Genomic DNA, 17254 nt, shown 5'->3' on the forward strand with positions numbered 1-17254 from the left:
AGCGCCAGACCAGGGAAAGCTGATGACAGATTCACACCCAACTTTTTACTAACCCCGCGACTGCTCAAGGTGAGGGAATGGACATCTACGCTGGTCCGATTTGGCCCATTGCCAGGCTTATCGAGGGAGCACTCATTAGGTCTACCATCAACTGCTAGCTTCCTCCATAGAAAACAATTAGGGGAAAAGCATGACAACCATCATACACCATCTGCATGGTACATTGAAGAACTTCAAACAAGCACAAAGCCACATGTCCTTAAGTTGACTACTACTACCCCAGTTTACTATGTAAAGAGTCTACTCGAGCTCCCCTCCCTTTCCCACTCATGTTGGCGACAACGACTGAGGAGAAGGGGAGAGGAGTCGGGGTAGAACGTTGGGGACTCTCGACGAGAAAAGGGACAAGGGAGAGATAAAAAAGAAGAACGAAAATGAGAGCTTACATAACCATGGTTATGTGATGAGCTAATGGTGTTAAGTGTTATCAGATTTCAAAGCTATTCAACACTATGCCCGTGAATTTGGGATGCCAGCTACGAACATGTAATGCCTCACTTGATGTCATTCTTTAGTGGTTAGCTTTGAAGTCTTTGGACCTGGGCAAAATTACACAAAACTACAGGACTCCTTGAGGGGTTTTCTTGAAAGTTTGGATGAGCTCTTCCTACCGTTGGATCCATGATCCAACGACCCACGGGCTCCAGGGCTGGAAGCACATGATCATCCTCTTCCCCCTACAACCACAATATTACTCCACTACCTAGTTCACAAAATCAGCCGGCTAAGATAACACAAAGATACGACAAAGTGAATTTCAAAAAAGAAAAAGATACGATAAAGTAAAGCCGACATGCGACGCTGTGATCTGATTAGTACAGCATTAATTATACCCAGTGGGATCATTCCTTCGATGGAAACAGGTATTCATAGCAGCAGGATACCAAATGGATGTTTTCCCGTTTTTCCCCCTCCGGGATATTTTTCCGCCGATCAAACAGCGCAAAGCTCCAGCAGTAGCGAGCCATTTTGGACGCATCGAAACGAATCCAGCCAGGCGGCAGGCAGGCGGGGTCCGCGCGCCACGCTGCGTGACGCGGACCCGCCGACGGCGTGGCCCACCGGGCAGCCCCTCCGCCCACTCCACCTCCCCACCCCCCCTCCCGCCTGGCTCCTCCTCCACCTCGCTGGCCGCGCCCCTCCCCCCTGGGTATATAATCCTCCCCGCGACACACGCCCACGCACCGCCCCCACACACGCGCCACCGCAGACGCAACCCGCGGCACGGCCCAGAGCCAACCTACCGACCCAACGAACGAGGCACGGCGCGAGCCCCCACCGCACCGCACCCTTCCGCAGCCTCGCCTCGCGCCCTTCCGCCGCCGCCGTGCCCTCCGTTCCGTCCGCGGCTCCGGCCGGCAGGCAAGCCGTCGTGGGTCCCACGGGGATCGTGCGCGTGAGGGAGGCGAGGCCGAGGGGCAGGGGCACGGGGGCGCGGCCGGCGACGCGCGGGGGGCGGAGGGAGGGAGGGAGGGGATGGAGAAGTACGAGGCGGTGCGGGACATCGGGTCGGGCAACTTCGGGGTGGCGCGGCTGATGCGCAACCGCGAGACCCGCGAGCTCGTCGCCGTCAAGTGCATCGAGCGCGGCCACCGGGTTCGTTCGCTTGTCTTCCTCCCCCCGTCCTCTCCGTTTATTTATTTTTGTGCTACATACAAGGAGGAGTAATTGGGCTGGCTGGCTTGCTTGTCCGGCGGGAGGAGGATTAATTACCGTTTTGGGGATCTGTGCCCTGCAGATTGACGAGAATGTCTACAGGGAGATCATCAACCACCGCTCGCTGCGCCACCCCAACATCATCCGCTTCAAGGAGGTTCGTGCAAAAATTCGTCCACACGGGCCAATTCTCTCTCTGTTTTTTAAAACAAAATTTTCGCGTTTCCGAACGCAAATCGTTTGGTGTTCACGGGGTAGGAATGGCGCGGGTGATTTTTTTTCCTGTAAAAAATTCTCCTAACTGCATGTGGTGAGGAATCTTCGATTGCTACCTAATGTTTGATACCTCCCTTCCTTTTCCCCCTTTCCTGATTTCGCTTTACACAAGCCCCTTGTATATTTGTGTGGTTTGGGCGTGGATTCTCATGTTACAGATGCATGTCGCCGAGAGGCACCTTCTCCGTGGCAATTATTCACCTGAAACATAAAGGCATATCTTTCTGTTTGCATTGCAATAGCACAAACTTTTGATGGAAGAAGGAATCAGATTGTGCTTTTAGCTTTATTTACTTGTTCCTTATCACAACCACGCGTCCACACACATGATTTTAATTAGTTGTTCTGGGGGGAAATTCTCCAGGTGGTACTGACGCCAACAAATCTTATGATTGTCATGGAGTTCGCAGCAGGTGGGGAGCTGTTTGAGCGAATCTGTGATCGTGGGCGCTTCAGTGAGGATGAGGTCTCGTGATTTATTCCTCAATTTTATAATCTTATGGATTTGGGTGGAAGAGCAATACTTAATCTGGTTTTGCTTCACGCAGGCAAGGTATTTCTTTCAGCAGTTGATCTGTGGTGTGAGCTACTGCCATCACATGGTACGAACACGCAAGCAAGAGTATTGTTATAATAATTTACATTCAAATCAGCAGCCCACTTTCCTGAATCACAAATGACTAGTGTGCCTAGTGTTTCACCTTTCAAGTTTCTTTTATGTTTCACGGCTGGTTTCACTGTTAATCTTCTGCAGTCTTATGTATGAGCCAAGATCTAGTGTACTGTATTTCTATTAACTTGATTCTCGGGACAATCTTGTCATATACCAGCAAATATGCCATAGAGATTTGAAGCTGGAGAACGTTCTCTTGGATGGCAGTGCAGCTCCACGGCTCAAAATATGCGATTTCGGCTACTCCAAGGTTGTCCCTGAACCCACATATTGAACCTTCAAGTTATCGATGTCTGTAAATTCTCACAGAAACTGTTCTTCCCATTTCTGGATCAGTCATCAGTATTGCATTCAAGGCCCAAATCAGCAGTGGGGACGCCAGCATATATTGCACCAGAGGTGCTATCCCGCCGTGAGTATGATGGAAAGGTGAGTTTGTATTTTTTTATTGTTTTACATTTACCTTATCTGGTTTCTGTTAGTCCTTTGCAAGATAATCTGTTAGGTCATTAGAACAAACCTCTTTTCTAGGCATTGTATGTGCAAATATCTCTTTCATCTTGTGGTTTTCACATGAGAAATACAGTATGCAAGTTTTACTCATGATTTCACTGAAATTACGAGTATTTGGGCATTCTGCCAAGCCTTCCTGATTGGTTAAATAGTCGGTGCCTTGACACTATTTAAACTTCTCCATTGAAACCATTTAGTGGATGCACTTGCGTCATGATTGTGACGTTACATATGCTTGGCCCCTCAATTTAATCAAAAGGCCGGTTGAATGACGGGCACCCCAAGGCTAAAGGAGTACCTTCCAAAAGCTTGCATTATCTAAAAGCAGGGAAAAGATTTTAGGAAATACCTGATATTTGGCTTTATTTATTAAATTGTGATGGGCAATACATTATATTATATTTAAAAATACCACGAATATTGGACAAACAGATTATCTGAAATTCTCTTGGCAAGCTTCTGTTTGATGAGGAGTCATTGTCAGCATGAGGTGCTGGAACATCTTCTGTTTGGTTTGTCGAGGTAAGATGTACAATAAAGGATGTTGACATCGGAAAAGTGGAGTGGGCTATTTGGTGAATGCAGACCATCCATCCACAAAATAGGTTCTTATCCTCTAGATTCTACATGTTTCTAGATATGATTCACCTTTTTAACTATTCATGGAGTTTTTGGATTCTAGTTTCTTGTTCAAATCATTTTATCGCAAATAGGTAGGTAGGTTTGCCTGGTAACAGAAGTAAGTCCAGCTCGGCCCCTATCGTGGCAAATTTTCTGCAGCCTACTTTCCTGCCTTGCTGTTTGCTTCTATTGAATCCATTGTATTTTATGAAGTCTAAATTTTGGAGCATGGTAAATGCATGCAAGGATGTCTAATTCCTGTCCACATTGTAGGAAATGTGATGTCATGGCTTCCTTGATACAAAGATGCACTGTATTGGCATATATTATGCAAATGTTGGGCTGTATTCCATAGCTTTTCACGGGAATGGAGAACTGTAGCATTGGCATGCCTGTTTCACTTAGTTTTTGCCATGTTGGTGCTTCCCTGATCGACCCAGCGACTGTGGGAGTGGTGGGTGGATTCATACACGTGACTATGCTCCATCAAATGAAGCCAGTTATTTTGCTTTAATCATTATTCATGGCTACCGGGGCTAGTATAATTTATAAGTTGGTTTTGCTGATCAAGGCGATGGTCCTTGTGGTTAATTTGTAAGTTCAGTATGCTAGCACACTGAAACTTCAACAACGCAAGGAAGAACCTTTAGGCTAAATGAATAATGCAACAACAGAACAGAAGTACAAAACTGCACTAGAACTGCATCATTAGGATGCTTTATCTTGACACTGCAGAGTCAACACAATTTTCCTGTGCGGTTACTGAATCTGAAGTTTAGTATCACAGTAAACCATGCTAATCATAGTCACATAAGAGATTGTCAGATGTCGGTCCTGAACTTTGTATGTCGTCCTAATGGATATTAGCTAGTATCTAGTGACATGAGACTATTCTTCAGCTATATACTAATTAGCAGCAATGGATCTTGTTAATGTAGCTTGCAGATGTGTGGTCTTGTGGGGTGACTCTTTACGTCATGCTTGTGGGAGGCTATCCATTTGAAGACCAGGATGACCCCAAGAATATACGCAAGACCATTCAGGTGACATTCTAGAATTATGCGACGCAGATTTATCCTATTTTGGCTCACGGTATTTCCTTTTGCACGTCAAATGACCCTCATTATGGCCACTCTTCATCTACAGCGAATAATGTCCGTGCAATATACTATACCTGATCATGTCCACATATCCATGGAATGCCGACAGCTTATGGCCCGTATCTTTGTTAATGTCCCATCGAAGGTAATGACCTCAATCTGTATCTTTCGCCTTCTTCTTTTTAGGAAGTCACCATGTTTCATAGCAAGTGACATCGCGTTGACGTGATAATCTGAATGCTGTCCAGAGAATCACGATGAGGGAGATAAAGAGCCACCCATGGTTCCTGAAGAACCTGCCAAGGGAGCTCACAGAGACGGCGCAGGCCATGTACTTCAGGAGGGATAACGCCGTGCCTTCTTTCTCGGAGCAGACTTCAGAAGAGATCATGAAGATCGTCCAGGAGGCAAGGACCATGCCAAAGTCATCCAGGCCAAGCTATGGTTGGGGCGATGAGGGTTCGGACGACGAGGAAGAGAAGGAAGAGGAAGAGAGGCCAGAAGTGGCGGAGGAGGAAGAGGAGGATGAGTACGACAAGAGGGTCAAGGAGGTTCATGCAAGCGGAGAGCTCCGCATGAGCTCGCTACGCATATCATGAAAGTATGCGGAGTAAGTTACCTGTAGATAATCGGCCTATCGTGGAACTTCTGCGCTCAGTGGGATATGCAATTTTGTGGAAGTTTGCTTCTGTTTGGTTTTGGTTCCTGTAACATAATTTACATGGGACAAAGGGGGCTTGATGAATGCTGTAATATTTGGCTCTTGACAGAGAAACTTATGTACATATAAAGCGTATGCTTGTATTCCCTGTGATTGGGAGAAATGGCGCTCCTCAGGCTATCCAGCGCTTCATGTTTAAAGCTTGAAGTATTGCCGACGCATTCTGTGGTTCGCCCTAAAACTGGCAATTTGTGCTACAAGTGGGAGTTGTGGTGGATACACCCTCTTCAGAATGTCCCTGGGCTACTTCTGGTATAACAGTTAGCACCACCAACCCATCCAACCGATACCAAATACCAGTTGGTGCAGCCATCTCCACGTGCTGTGATGACCGCAAGCACCACCTACAGCTACAGCTCCTAAGCTGGTATCATGAGGCACTTGTCTTTCTTTCTCAACTTTGCAGAGGCATGCCAGGATTCAAACCTTCTTAATTGTCTCAACAGTCAACGAGCTAGCACCATCACATAGCTCCGATGATAGCTTCTAGCACGGAGGTGCTCTATTTCACAGTTGCTTGATTTGCAACTGAATTAATAAGTCTCAAGAGAAAGTAGAAGAACCAAGATGCACTATGCAGAGGTACAGCTATGGTTAGATAGCATCACAGGGGCCTTCACAGAATCACAGGCTACACTGCATGTCCTCTTTCTTGGAACATCAACGCAGCATAGCAAAAGTAAAAGAACAAAGATGCACGCTGTTTAGCTATGTCTAGGTACAACTACAGGAGCATTCACAGAATACTCTGCATGTCCTCTTTCCTTTGAACATCAACACATCATGGCATATAGCATATCACGGATTCAATAATTAGCTGCGAGCTTACAAAATACAACATGAGTCACAAGCTATTCCTACTGCATTGACCCACTGTACTGCTTATTTACTCATCAGCAACAACCTCTGGCTGGGGCGCCGAAGTTACCTACGTTGAGGTGAACTGAATGCTACGGAGACGACAGGAACCGACATGTACAGTGCCAATGTCTCGGGTGAGATGAGATCACAACTGTACTTTCACATATGCTTTGCCCGGTTATCTTCTCTATCAGCTAGCATGGATTAGTATTGTACTATTATTACTATCATAGTATACACTTGCGCTTCAAAAAAAGTGAGATGACATTGTAAAACTAGTCAGTCACCTTTCGCGATCACAACAAACACGTCGTCTAGAGACCACTTCTTAATCTCCGACTTGTGCTCTGGATTAATGATTGCCTCATCGGTGTTGGCAAGCCGGTAGCCGATCACAATCTCGTCTCGCTCACGAGCCCTCACCATTATGTCCAGGAAACTCAATTCCTCTTGTTCATACAGGTAAAACTCAGCAGACCGTATGCACATCTCGTTGCCCTGTACCATAGGATTACCACGGTCAGATCTTATGCAGGTCACTGGGTAGTTAATTTTTAAAAACTATCATCTGGTACGACATTAAATAGAGATGCTTCAAGTCATTGTTAACTGGTAAGTGTGGCTTGTACACATAGATTGTGGAAAAAACATGTTATTGCAATATTAAAGCACAACTCAAATTATGTCACAATTTAGATAGTTACCTCCTCAGCAAAAAGTTCCTCAAGAACTCTGTTGATTTGCTTGTCTTCTGCTACCATTGCTAATGCCATACTGACAAGTTCATTTGACAGGACGTAATCGCTGATTTTGGAGACAGATACAAGGTTTCTAGTTCTTGAGTCCAGTATCTCACTGATTATTATTGATTTGTCCGATGCATGCTGCATCTTCCGAATCCAGGAGCTGTGAGAGAAGCCATTGTGATGTAGAGGTGATTTTGACTCCTTCGACGGAAGACGTTTGGACTACAGAAGAAGGTACACATCAGTAATGCAGCGGTCATCTACCTATGCACTGTCAGTTATATATGCTACAGCCAGGCTGCTTGTTGCTCACCTGAACATCGCGAATTAGAAGAAGTGTCGCTAAGGACCGTGAATCCGATTGTACAATGGAGTCCTCCACCGACTCATCTGCAAGAATTAAAATCTGTGGTTTCAAAGTTAGCAATGGGTGTATTTCAGCATAGGTAAACTGAGTAAAAGAAATGCGAGCCAAGATGACGAACTATTTTGGACAACATTGACGGTTCCATAAAACAATCATTGTTTGAATAGAAACGTTCAGAGTACTACATTTGTCTCTATGATAGGGCATATACTCACAGAATCAAAGGTCTCAAGAGGCAAGCTTTCTAAGTGCCGCCTGATGACAGCATTCCCTTCTTTGTGTACAAGTTTAATGTTTGTTAGTCCAAGAATATCCATACCACCGTCAGTCAGTTTTGTCTCCCTCGCCTTCTCTGGCACCTCATTGAACATCCACAATTCAGAACCTGGAGCAAGAAATGCTTCTAGAACCTACACAACAGCACCAACATTCATATCCAAGATGTGCGTAAACGTACATCGATCCTGGCAAAATGCACAGGTTAACTTACCATTATCATATCATGGATGTCACGTCGCCAACCACAGAACAAAATTTTCTCTGGATATTTAGGCGGGGTGGGAACGTTAGGTAGAAAACCCTTATGCACCTGGCAAGAAATAACATAGATCAAATAAAAATCTAAGTGAATAGGATTTTTTTTATCTGGGCAGTATGACTGGCTTAATGATAGTTGGTACAAAGAGACTAAATATTATACAACATTAAGCATAGCTCAGAAAATTAACCTCTGGTAGAGGAGCAGGTGCATAAGTATCATCATCTTCTGCTATAACAAGGATTTCATCGCCTTCTCTTAAAACATAATCATCATCCGGATTCATTAATATACTTCCAAATCTTGACGCAAGCTTCACTCCGCAGGGCACAGCATCAGGGAATGAGATTAACACATCCCCAAACCGCATGCCATCCAATTCTGGCCATCTTTTTATATAGAATTCTGCATTTTCAAATCCCAAAATATCCTCCCATATCTGCAAAAGAATATGGTGGGTTAGCAATCATGGAGATACATCCCGGGCAAAAATACAGGACCAAACAGCATTGCAGTTTAGTATGCTAGGCTCAAAGATTTTGTTTCTTTTCTTTCTTACTGCAGAACCAAGTGTTACATTGAAATGTACCTGTGCCAAGCCAGGTTGGAGTGCACACTGTATCATCAAACGTCCAATGACATCATGGGCAACAACTGTTTCAATTAGTTCACCTCCAACCAATTTCACTAAAGGTTCATTGTCAAGGTCACTCATCTCTACAACAATATGCCCCCTTAAGCCCTCTTTTACTCCAGTCAGGCTCAGTACGACACGCAAAGCTCGTGCATCACTCTGGGGGGGAATGGAGAAAATGAACGTTGGGCAAATAATTATATGAGCTGTCAACCCCAAAATAGTAAAGGTGGATAGAAGAAAACACTAACTTGGTCTGCATTTTCATCAGATGCTAAAACAATAATAGCACGCGCTTTGGAAACAGAAACCTGTGGGGAGGAAAGGACATTTCAGGTAGATATTTACATGACACATAGCATGAAAAGAAACCATCCAAGGAGTGTATTCATAGTGGAGGATCAGAAGAACAGCTCGGTACCTTCTTCAGATCTGCTAGGATTAGAGGACTGCCGCTTCTACATATTACAGATGTTCCCATGAAATCAAATCCTAGCTTTCCTATGTCCATCTCCATCTCTTCCTTGTCTCTTTCTGCCAGGACAACAACTACACCACCACCAATGCTTTTATTGGCTATAGCCAGCTGCTTCAGAAGAGAGCCCTGCTCCACATAGTGAAAAAAGTAGTAAGCCAGTTGATTCAGTCTTTATCAATACCAAAGCAAGCAAATAAACCTCAGTGCTCAGTGCACAACTTCCCTCAGTAAGATTGGAGGATAATGTACAAAATGAAGTGCATAAAGTAACTAAAAATGGTGGAAAAAGACCAACATTTAACTTCCGAAGTTGGTTTGTCTAAAATGGAATTTAAAATACAGACTTAAGTTTTGAAAGCATAATGTGCATTGAATCCTTGAAAATGAAATCCTACAAGTCAGCATACATTAACATTTCTTACAAACCTACTTCAGAAACGCACTACTAGGGGATCGTCAGGTTCTATCACAGGACGCTTTACTAAGTTATCTGCTGCCTGACTGATTTGTTACTTATTAGTATTGATACTCAAGCAATATTTCACCAGAACATTACCAGCTTGTCGCTCCATCCGAGGATTAGTATATGGTTGACCTCTATCACCTCACTTTTCCCCTTACGCCAAGAATCCACCTTCTCCGATATCGCATCTGACACAAGCCCGAGCATCGTGGCAAACACCAGCATGCCACCGGCGCTAATCGACACGGACACAATCCTTGGACCGAGGCCAACCTGGTCAGCATGGTTTCCTGAATCTGCCACAAAAGTCCAGGAAAGCCAAAGAGCCTCCAGGAACCCACTGCCACTGACAGAATACAGCGCAATGCCGCCCGAGGCAATGAGAACTACAGTGGCGATCAGGAGGGCAAGCAACTTAGCATACGGATGCCCTGAGAAGAACACATCAACCTTGTAAGCAATCCTCTTCTCGAGAGGCACTTCTTCCTCGGTGCTTCTCGTCCTGCTGGAATTTTCTTTCTTTCGCCGCAGCTGGTCAGCGTATTTAAAAAGGAACAACGGTATTGCCAGTGCAAGCATCGGAGCTAATTTCCAGCTCTCGGAGCTAACAAAGCCGGAACCAGGGTCCCCAAGAACCCAGGATGTCTCGGCAGTTTCCTCACTGTCCGCAGCATCAGCACCACCACTGCATGATCTGACCTTTTTCTGCAAAAATGCAAGTGCTTATAAGCTGTCAGAGATATCAGTTACGGTGAAACCAACTGGCACCACACAATTTTGGCAGGTGAAATAGATAGGTAACCTGGAGCCCCAGCACTTTCATCCACTGCCAGAAAGCCAGGGAGGAGCTTGTGACGGTTACGACCAGCAACTGCAAGCAATAAATTCACGGGGGAAATGGACCAGAATAGTAAGTCAGCTGTTGCAAACAAGGCTGGAGCTTTAAATGGCATTGCTTACTAGTAGGAGGCAGTAGGGAGAGAGATCGAATCGGCGAGCGCGCGGCGGCGGCGGCGGGGGCGAGAGCGGCCTCCTCTCCCCGAGCAGCGCCGACTGCTTGACCACGGAGGCCAGGGACTTCTCCTCGTCCCGCTGCGAGGCCGCCACCCTCCGCGTGGTGGCCGGGTTGCCGCTAGGGTTCCGGCGGGCGGGGGCAGCGGCGACGGCGGGCGGCGGCGTCTGCTGCTGGCGCGGCGGGCGCGGGCGCGAGGCGTGCGGGCCGAGGAAGGACGGGTAGCACCAGTCGCGGTCGAGCACGCCGGCGTTGGGCGCCGCGTGGGAGGGGTCGTCCACGGCGACGGTGAGCCGCCTGGGCACCTGCTGGAGGGGCGCCGCCGCCGCCGTGGTGGAGCGGCGGGCGAGGATGCCACCGTCCCTCCCGCCCCGCCTTATCTCGGCGGAGGCGGCCGCGGCGGCGGAGCCGGCGATGGTGCGCGATTTGGCGAGCTGCGGCCGCTGCGCGCGCGGGGCCGGGTCGTCGCCACCGCCTGCCGCGCGGCCGGCGCCGGGGTCCGCCTCGCCGCCGTCGCTCTCCGCCATTAGCGAGCCCGAGCTCGAGCTCCCCTCCTCCCCCCGTCCGGTGCTCGCCCAGCTGGTGGTGGCAGTAATAAGCCACTCCGCGGAATTCTTCCACTTTAACCACGTGATTAGTTATCCCGGCGAGGCCGAGACAGGATCGGCAGACCATGGCTAGTGGGCCGGCCCCACCTGTCAGCCGCCGTGAGCGGTTAGTTGACCGTGACTGCGGAGTGGGCGGGGCAGCGGCGGCATGTCGTAGCTAGCTCGGCGGAGGTGGTAAACATAAACAGCGCAACAGTAACCGCGGGAGAGGAAGGGGGCGGCGATCGTGGCGCCGTGGGCAGCCGCAAAGGCAGCTGGAGGCCGGAGCACAACACCAACAGCGACGGATTCCCCGTCCCGTGCCGTGATCTGATCTCTCCTCCTTTTCATTCCCGCGCGTAAACCGCCGGACCGGGCCTGGGTCATGTGGAGCCAGTGGGGCTCGGGTGATCCGGTCCGTCCGCCGCTCCACTTGGCGGCGAGGGCGCCGGATCTCGGCCGTCCGTCGGCGAATCGCCGGGCCGGACGAAACTTTGCCGGCCCATGTTATTGTAGGGGAAAAAAAGGAAGTTTAGTTAACTGCTTCAGCTGGCGGTGTAATTTGTGTTGGCATGAGAGCATGTGCTCGTGCGTTGTTAATTTCAGGACAGAACTTTCCATCCCTGATTGGAGCAGTAATTCGTTTGTTTATTGCAGCGGCTCGTATGGCACGGCAACAGGGCACATGTCCTCGTGTTTCTTTCAGGTTTGCTTGCTTTCTTGCTAGCCTAGCGAGCATCCAAGGAGCACACAAGTTTTTTTTTCCTTTTTAGTTCGCCCTAAAAGAGTTATTTTTCCTTCAATCGTCCATTTTCCCCTTTAGAGAATACCGTTTGGCAATCTGTGATGTGACGGAGAGAGTAATTACTAGTTTTTTCCAAAAAAAAAACAACAACATGTCTCTAGTATCTTATAAATTGGAGTTGTTGGCGGTGTTGGTGGTGAGTTCTCTCCCCCGCGCCACCCCAATCTTCCTCATCCATATAGAACCCACCAGACCCTCCAATTTGATGAGAGAAAAATAAAATCACATCTTGCAATGGTGCTCTCATCGCTGCCACACTTACGCAAGTGCAGCGTTGGCTACTTAATTGAATTTCTTTTCCTTAGTATTAAATGATGCATTGCTTCTTGTATACAACTACAATGCAATTTGAATCATTTTTTGTGGTAGTAATGCACGAACAATGAGCTAGTCTACTAGTAATAGTAGAAACTACTCAACAACGAGATACAAGCGAATACAGTGTGACCCTTCTTTTGAGAAAAAGATAAAGTGAGATCCAAACTACCACATTTTTGTACATAGAACCTACACCGGCCTGAATCGCCTTCAGGAGGCTTTATACGGCATGTGGGTGGATGATACGTCTTCAGCGTATCTATAATTTTTGATTGCTTTATGCTATATTATCTACTGTTTTGGACATTATTGGGCTTTATTATCCACTTTTATATTATTTTTGGGACTAACTTATTAACCGGAGGACCAGTCTAGAATTGTTGTTTTTTTGCCTATTTTAGGGTTTCAAAGAAAAGGAATATCAAACGGAATGAAACCTTCGGGAACGTGATTTTCTCACCGAACATGATCCAGGAGACTTGGACCCTACGTCAAGAAACAAAGGAGGAGGCCACGAGGTAGGGGGCGCGCCTACCTCCCCCAGGCGCGCCCTCCACCCTCGTGGGCCTCCTGTTGCTCCACCGACGTACTCCTTCCTACTCTATATACCTACGTACCCCCAAACGATCAGATACGGAGCCAAAACCATAATTCCACCGCTGTAACTTCCTGTATCCACGAGATCCCATCTTGGGGCCTGTTCCGGAGCTCCGCCAGAGGGGGTATCCATCACGGAGGGCTTCTACATCAACACCATAGCCTCTCCGATGAAGTGTGAGTAGTTTACCTCAGACCTTCAGGTCCATAGTTATTAGCTAGATGGCTTCTTATCTCTTTTTGGATCTCAATACAATGTTCTCCCCCTCTCTTGTGGAGATCTATTCGATGTAATCTTCTTTTTGCGGTGTGTTTGTCGAGACCGATGAATTGTGGGTTTATGATCAAGATTATCTATGAACAATATTTGAATCTTCTCTGAATTCTTTTATGTATAATTGGCTATCTTTGCAAGTCTCTTCGAATTATCAGTTTGGTTTGGCCTACTAGATTGATCGTTCTTGCATTGGGAGAAGTGCTTAGCTTTGGGTTCAATCTTGCGGTTTCCTTTCCCAGTGACAATAGGGGCAGCAAGGCACGTATTGTATTGTTGTCATCGAGGATAACAAGATGGGGTTTTCATCATATTGCATGAATTTATCCCTCTACATCATGTCATCTTGCTTAAGGCGTTACTCTGTTTTCATGAATTTAATACTCTAGATGCATGCTGAATAGCGGTCGATGAGTGGAGTAATAGTAGTAGATGCAAGCAGGAGTCGGTCTACTTGTCTCGGACGTGATGCCTATATACATGATCATACCTACATATTCTCATAACTATGCTCAATTATGTCAATTGCTCAACAGTAATTCGTTCACCCACCGTAAAATACTTATGCTCTTGAGAGAAGCCACTAGTGAAACATATGGCCCCCAGGTCTATCTTCATCATATTAATCTTCCAATACTTAGTTATTTCCTTTGCTTTTTTACTTTGCTTTTATTTTACTTTGCATCTTTACCACAAAAATACCAAAAATATTATCTTATCATATCTATCAGATCTCACTCTCGTAAGTGACCGTGAAGGGATTGACAACCCCTTATCGCATTGGTTGCAAGGAGTTATTTGTTTTGTGCAGGTACTAGGGACGCGCGCGCAACCTCCTACTGGATTGATACCTTGGTTCTCAAAAACTGAGGGAAATACTTACGCTACTTTACTGCATCATCGTTTCCTCTTCGGGGAAATCCAACGCAGTGCTCAAGAGGTAGCAAGAAGAATTTTTGGCGCCGTTGTTGGGAGGTTCGCGCAAGTCAAGATCTGACTCCCGACAACGAGCCATTTCTGGCGCCGTTGCCGGGGAGTCTACGCAAAAGTCAATATACCAGGTACCCATCACAACCCTTATCTCCCGCATTACATTATTTGCCATTTGCCTCTCATTTTCCTCTCCCCCACTTCACCCTTGCCGTTTTATTCGCCCTCTCTCTCTCTATCCTCCCTCTCTTTCTCTATTTGCCTCTTTTTCGTTTACTTATCGTTATGTCGAGTCCTCTATCTTCTCCGTTGTCTCCCGAGAATGAAGTTCTAAATTTTAAGCAAAGGGAGGGAGAAAATCTAAAAGACGCTTGGTATAGAATTTGCAATACTCAAAATAGATCTACCATGAAGCAATCTACTTCCGCTCTTCTTCGCAATTTTTATGTAGGCGTTGCTCCTTGGTACAGATATGTCCTTGACACCATTATCGGAGGGAATTTCTTGGGTAGCCACACTTTTGATTCTTATAATGCTATGATAGATTTATTTGGCTCACCACCTCTTTTGGTTAATGGAACTGTATTAACTTTGGAGCATGTAATGCAAAGGCTCGAAATTATTGAAAATAAGGTTGCTACCGTAGAGTCAATGGAAAATTTGGATAAAAAGACCCACAACCGAATCTCTCAATATGGATCTAAAGTAGGAGTCACTTTGAAAAATATTAAAGAGAAGGAACCCATAGTTAATGATAAAATAAATCAGGATTCCACTAGAATTGATAAACTTGAGGGTATTATTACCAACTTGGGAACCGCTTTTTCTTCCGTAAAGAATACTCAAAGTCCCCATACTAAAATTGCCAAGCTTATGTATGTTCCTAAAAATAAGGGTGAATCCTCTAGTAAGGAAACCGCGGACCTCAAATCTATAAGTATTCATCCCAATCTTGTTACTATCATTAAGAAACCATTTGTTACAAATGCATTTTTCGATCTTGTGCCTAAAAGTTTGATAATAACTAAAAAGAAAGAAATTCCTAACGATGGTAGATGCCTCATTGAAGAATTGCCTACCAAAGATGGCAATACCTAGATCTATCCTTGCTTTTTATGCCTAGCTAAGGGCGTTAAACGATAGCGCTTGTTGGGAGGAAACCCAATTTTATTTGTATTCCTTGCTTTTTGCTCATGTTTAGTAATAAATAATTTACCTAGCCTCTATTTTGGTTGTGTTTTTTGTGTTTAATTAGTGTTTGTGCCAAGTAGAACCGTTGGGAAGACTTGGGGAAACTCTTAATATCTCACTGTAAAAAACAGAAACTTTAGCGCTCACGAGAACTGCTGCCATTTTTATTTGGAAAGTGCTATTTAGTTAATTCTTTTTGCATATGATTAATGTATAAATTCCTCACGTCCAGCAATTTATTTCAGAATTTTTGGGGTTCCAGATCTTGCACTAGCTACAGATTACTAGACTGTTCTGCTTTTGACAGATTCTGTTTTTTCGTGTGTTATTTGCTTTTTTGATGAATCTATGGCTAGTAAAATAGTTTATAAACCATAGAGAAGTTGGAATACAGTAGGTTTAACACCAATATAAATAAATAATGAGTTCATTACAGTACCTTGAAGTGATCTTTTGTTTTCTTTCACTAACGGAGTTCACGAGATTTTCTACTTTGAGTTTTGTGTTGTGAAGTTTTCATGTTTTGGGTAAAGATTTGATGGATTATGGAACAAGGAGTGGCAAGAGCCTAAGCTTGGGGATGCCCATGGCACCCCCAAGATAATCTAAGGACACCTAAAAGCCAAAGCTTGGGGATGCCCCGGAAGGCATCCCCTCTTTCGTCTAATTCTATCGGTAACTTTACTTGGAGCTATATTTTTATTCACCACATGATATGTGTTTTGCTTGGAGTGTCTTGTATGATTTGAGTCTTTATTTGCTAGTTTACCACAATCATCCTTGCTGTACAGACCTTTTGAGAGAGCCATACATGAGTTGGAATTTGTTAGAATACTATATGTGCTTCGCTTATATCATTTGAGTTATATAGTTTTGCTCTAGTACTTCACTTATATCTTTTAGAGCACGGTGGTGGATTTGTTTTATAGAAACTATTGATCTCTCATGATTCACTTAGATTATTTTGAGAGTCTTAAATAGCATGGTAAATTGCTTAAAAATCCTTATATGCTAGGTGACGTGGTTCTAAGACTGACAATAGAATAGGGGGGGTAGGAATGTAGAGGCAAGATCCTAGCTATGGAGGAGTTGTACACGCGAGTTTTACGAGTTCAGGCCCTTCTCGGAGGAAGTAACAGCCCTACTTCTCAAAGCCCGGAGGCGGTCGACTGGATATATGTGTGTGAATTACAGAGGGTGCGAACCCTTGTCCCAGAGGAGGGGGTGGCTTATATAGAGTGCGCCAGGACCCCAGCTCCCCTCTGTTACACAGGGTTTAATGTCCATAAAGGAGGAGCGTTACTGGTAACGTCCGGAGTAAAGTGCTATAAATGTCCATAAAGCTATGACTTAAACCCCGACCGTTGCGGAGTGAAGGGCTTCACATCTTCTGGTGGTCGAGTGGTTGTTCGTATGGTCGAGTGTCTTCAAGGCTGTCGAGTGAGCATAGCTTCATGGTCGAGTGGGTGATAATTTCTCTTTGACTGCTTATGGTTCTTTGTAGAGATGTCCTTGGGAAGGGTATGTTGGACAGATCCATGACCCTACCCTAGGTACATAGCTTCATCATTAGCCCCCGGATGGATCAGGGTTTGAGTGGGGAAGGAGTTGGGAACACTTCCGACTCATTCTTTGTGCTATGAGTATACCTTGTTCTGGAACAATGAACTGAGGAGACAATATTGACTCCTTTTTCAGTCGCCTTGGTCCATTCTTGGTTTTTGTCGAGTGAATTTTCATGGTAGGATTCCGAATGATAATGTAGAGGGCGTTCTCAGTCTGACAAGTTGCTCTGCTCTCCGCGGATTTCGCAGGATTCGAATTTTGGGAAGC

At 45.6% G+C, this 17254-nt stretch overlaps 2 protein-coding genes across 5 annotated transcripts; one reads left to right on the forward strand and one right to left on the reverse strand.

Moving 5' to 3' along the window:
* The first annotated feature begins 1250 nt into the window (after positions 1–1250).
* On the forward strand, positions 1251–5760 carry LOC119269737 (serine/threonine-protein kinase SAPK4). The gene is made up of 9 exons (XM_037551643.1): positions 1251–1656; positions 1799–1873; positions 2357–2458; positions 2541–2594; positions 2823–2915; positions 3002–3094; positions 4738–4842; positions 4946–5044; positions 5148–5760. Exons 1-9 carry the CDS (start codon positions 1537–1539, stop codon positions 5496–5498), a joined length of 1092 nt encoding a protein of 363 aa, XP_037407540.1. The 5' UTR covers positions 1251–1536; the 3' UTR covers positions 5499–5760.
* A 531-nt stretch (positions 5761–6291) lies between these two features.
* On the reverse strand, positions 6292–11261 carry LOC119269738 (probable ion channel POLLUX). Of its 4 annotated transcripts, XM_037551644.1 has the most exons (13): positions 10668–11261; positions 10510–10578; positions 9801–10412; positions 9188–9370; positions 9018–9077; positions 8722–8925; positions 8323–8571; positions 8085–8183; positions 7810–8004; positions 7541–7633; positions 7186–7449; positions 6769–6979; positions 6292–6675 (listed from the first exon to the last, which is right to left on the reverse strand). In XM_037551644.1, the coding sequence occupies exons 1-13, from the start codon at positions 11244–11246 to the stop codon at positions 6641–6643; spliced, it is 2853 nt and encodes a 950-aa protein (XP_037407541.1). In that variant the 5' UTR covers positions 11247–11261; the 3' UTR covers positions 6292–6640. The 4 variants fall into 4 exon arrangements, with proteins under 4 accessions (XP_037407541.1, XP_037407542.1, XP_037407543.1 ...); XM_037551645.1 differs by having other exon boundaries at positions 6292–6979; XM_037551646.1 differs by lacking the exons at positions 8722–8925; positions 9018–9077.
* Positions 11262–17254: the final 5993 nt, after the last annotated feature.

The sequence above is a fragment of the Triticum dicoccoides genome, chromosome 3A (assembly GCF_002162155.2).
Source record: "Triticum dicoccoides isolate Atlit2015 ecotype Zavitan chromosome 3A, WEW_v2.0, whole genome shotgun sequence".
Lineage (NCBI taxonomy): Eukaryota > Viridiplantae > Streptophyta > Magnoliopsida > Poales > Poaceae > Triticum > Triticum dicoccoides.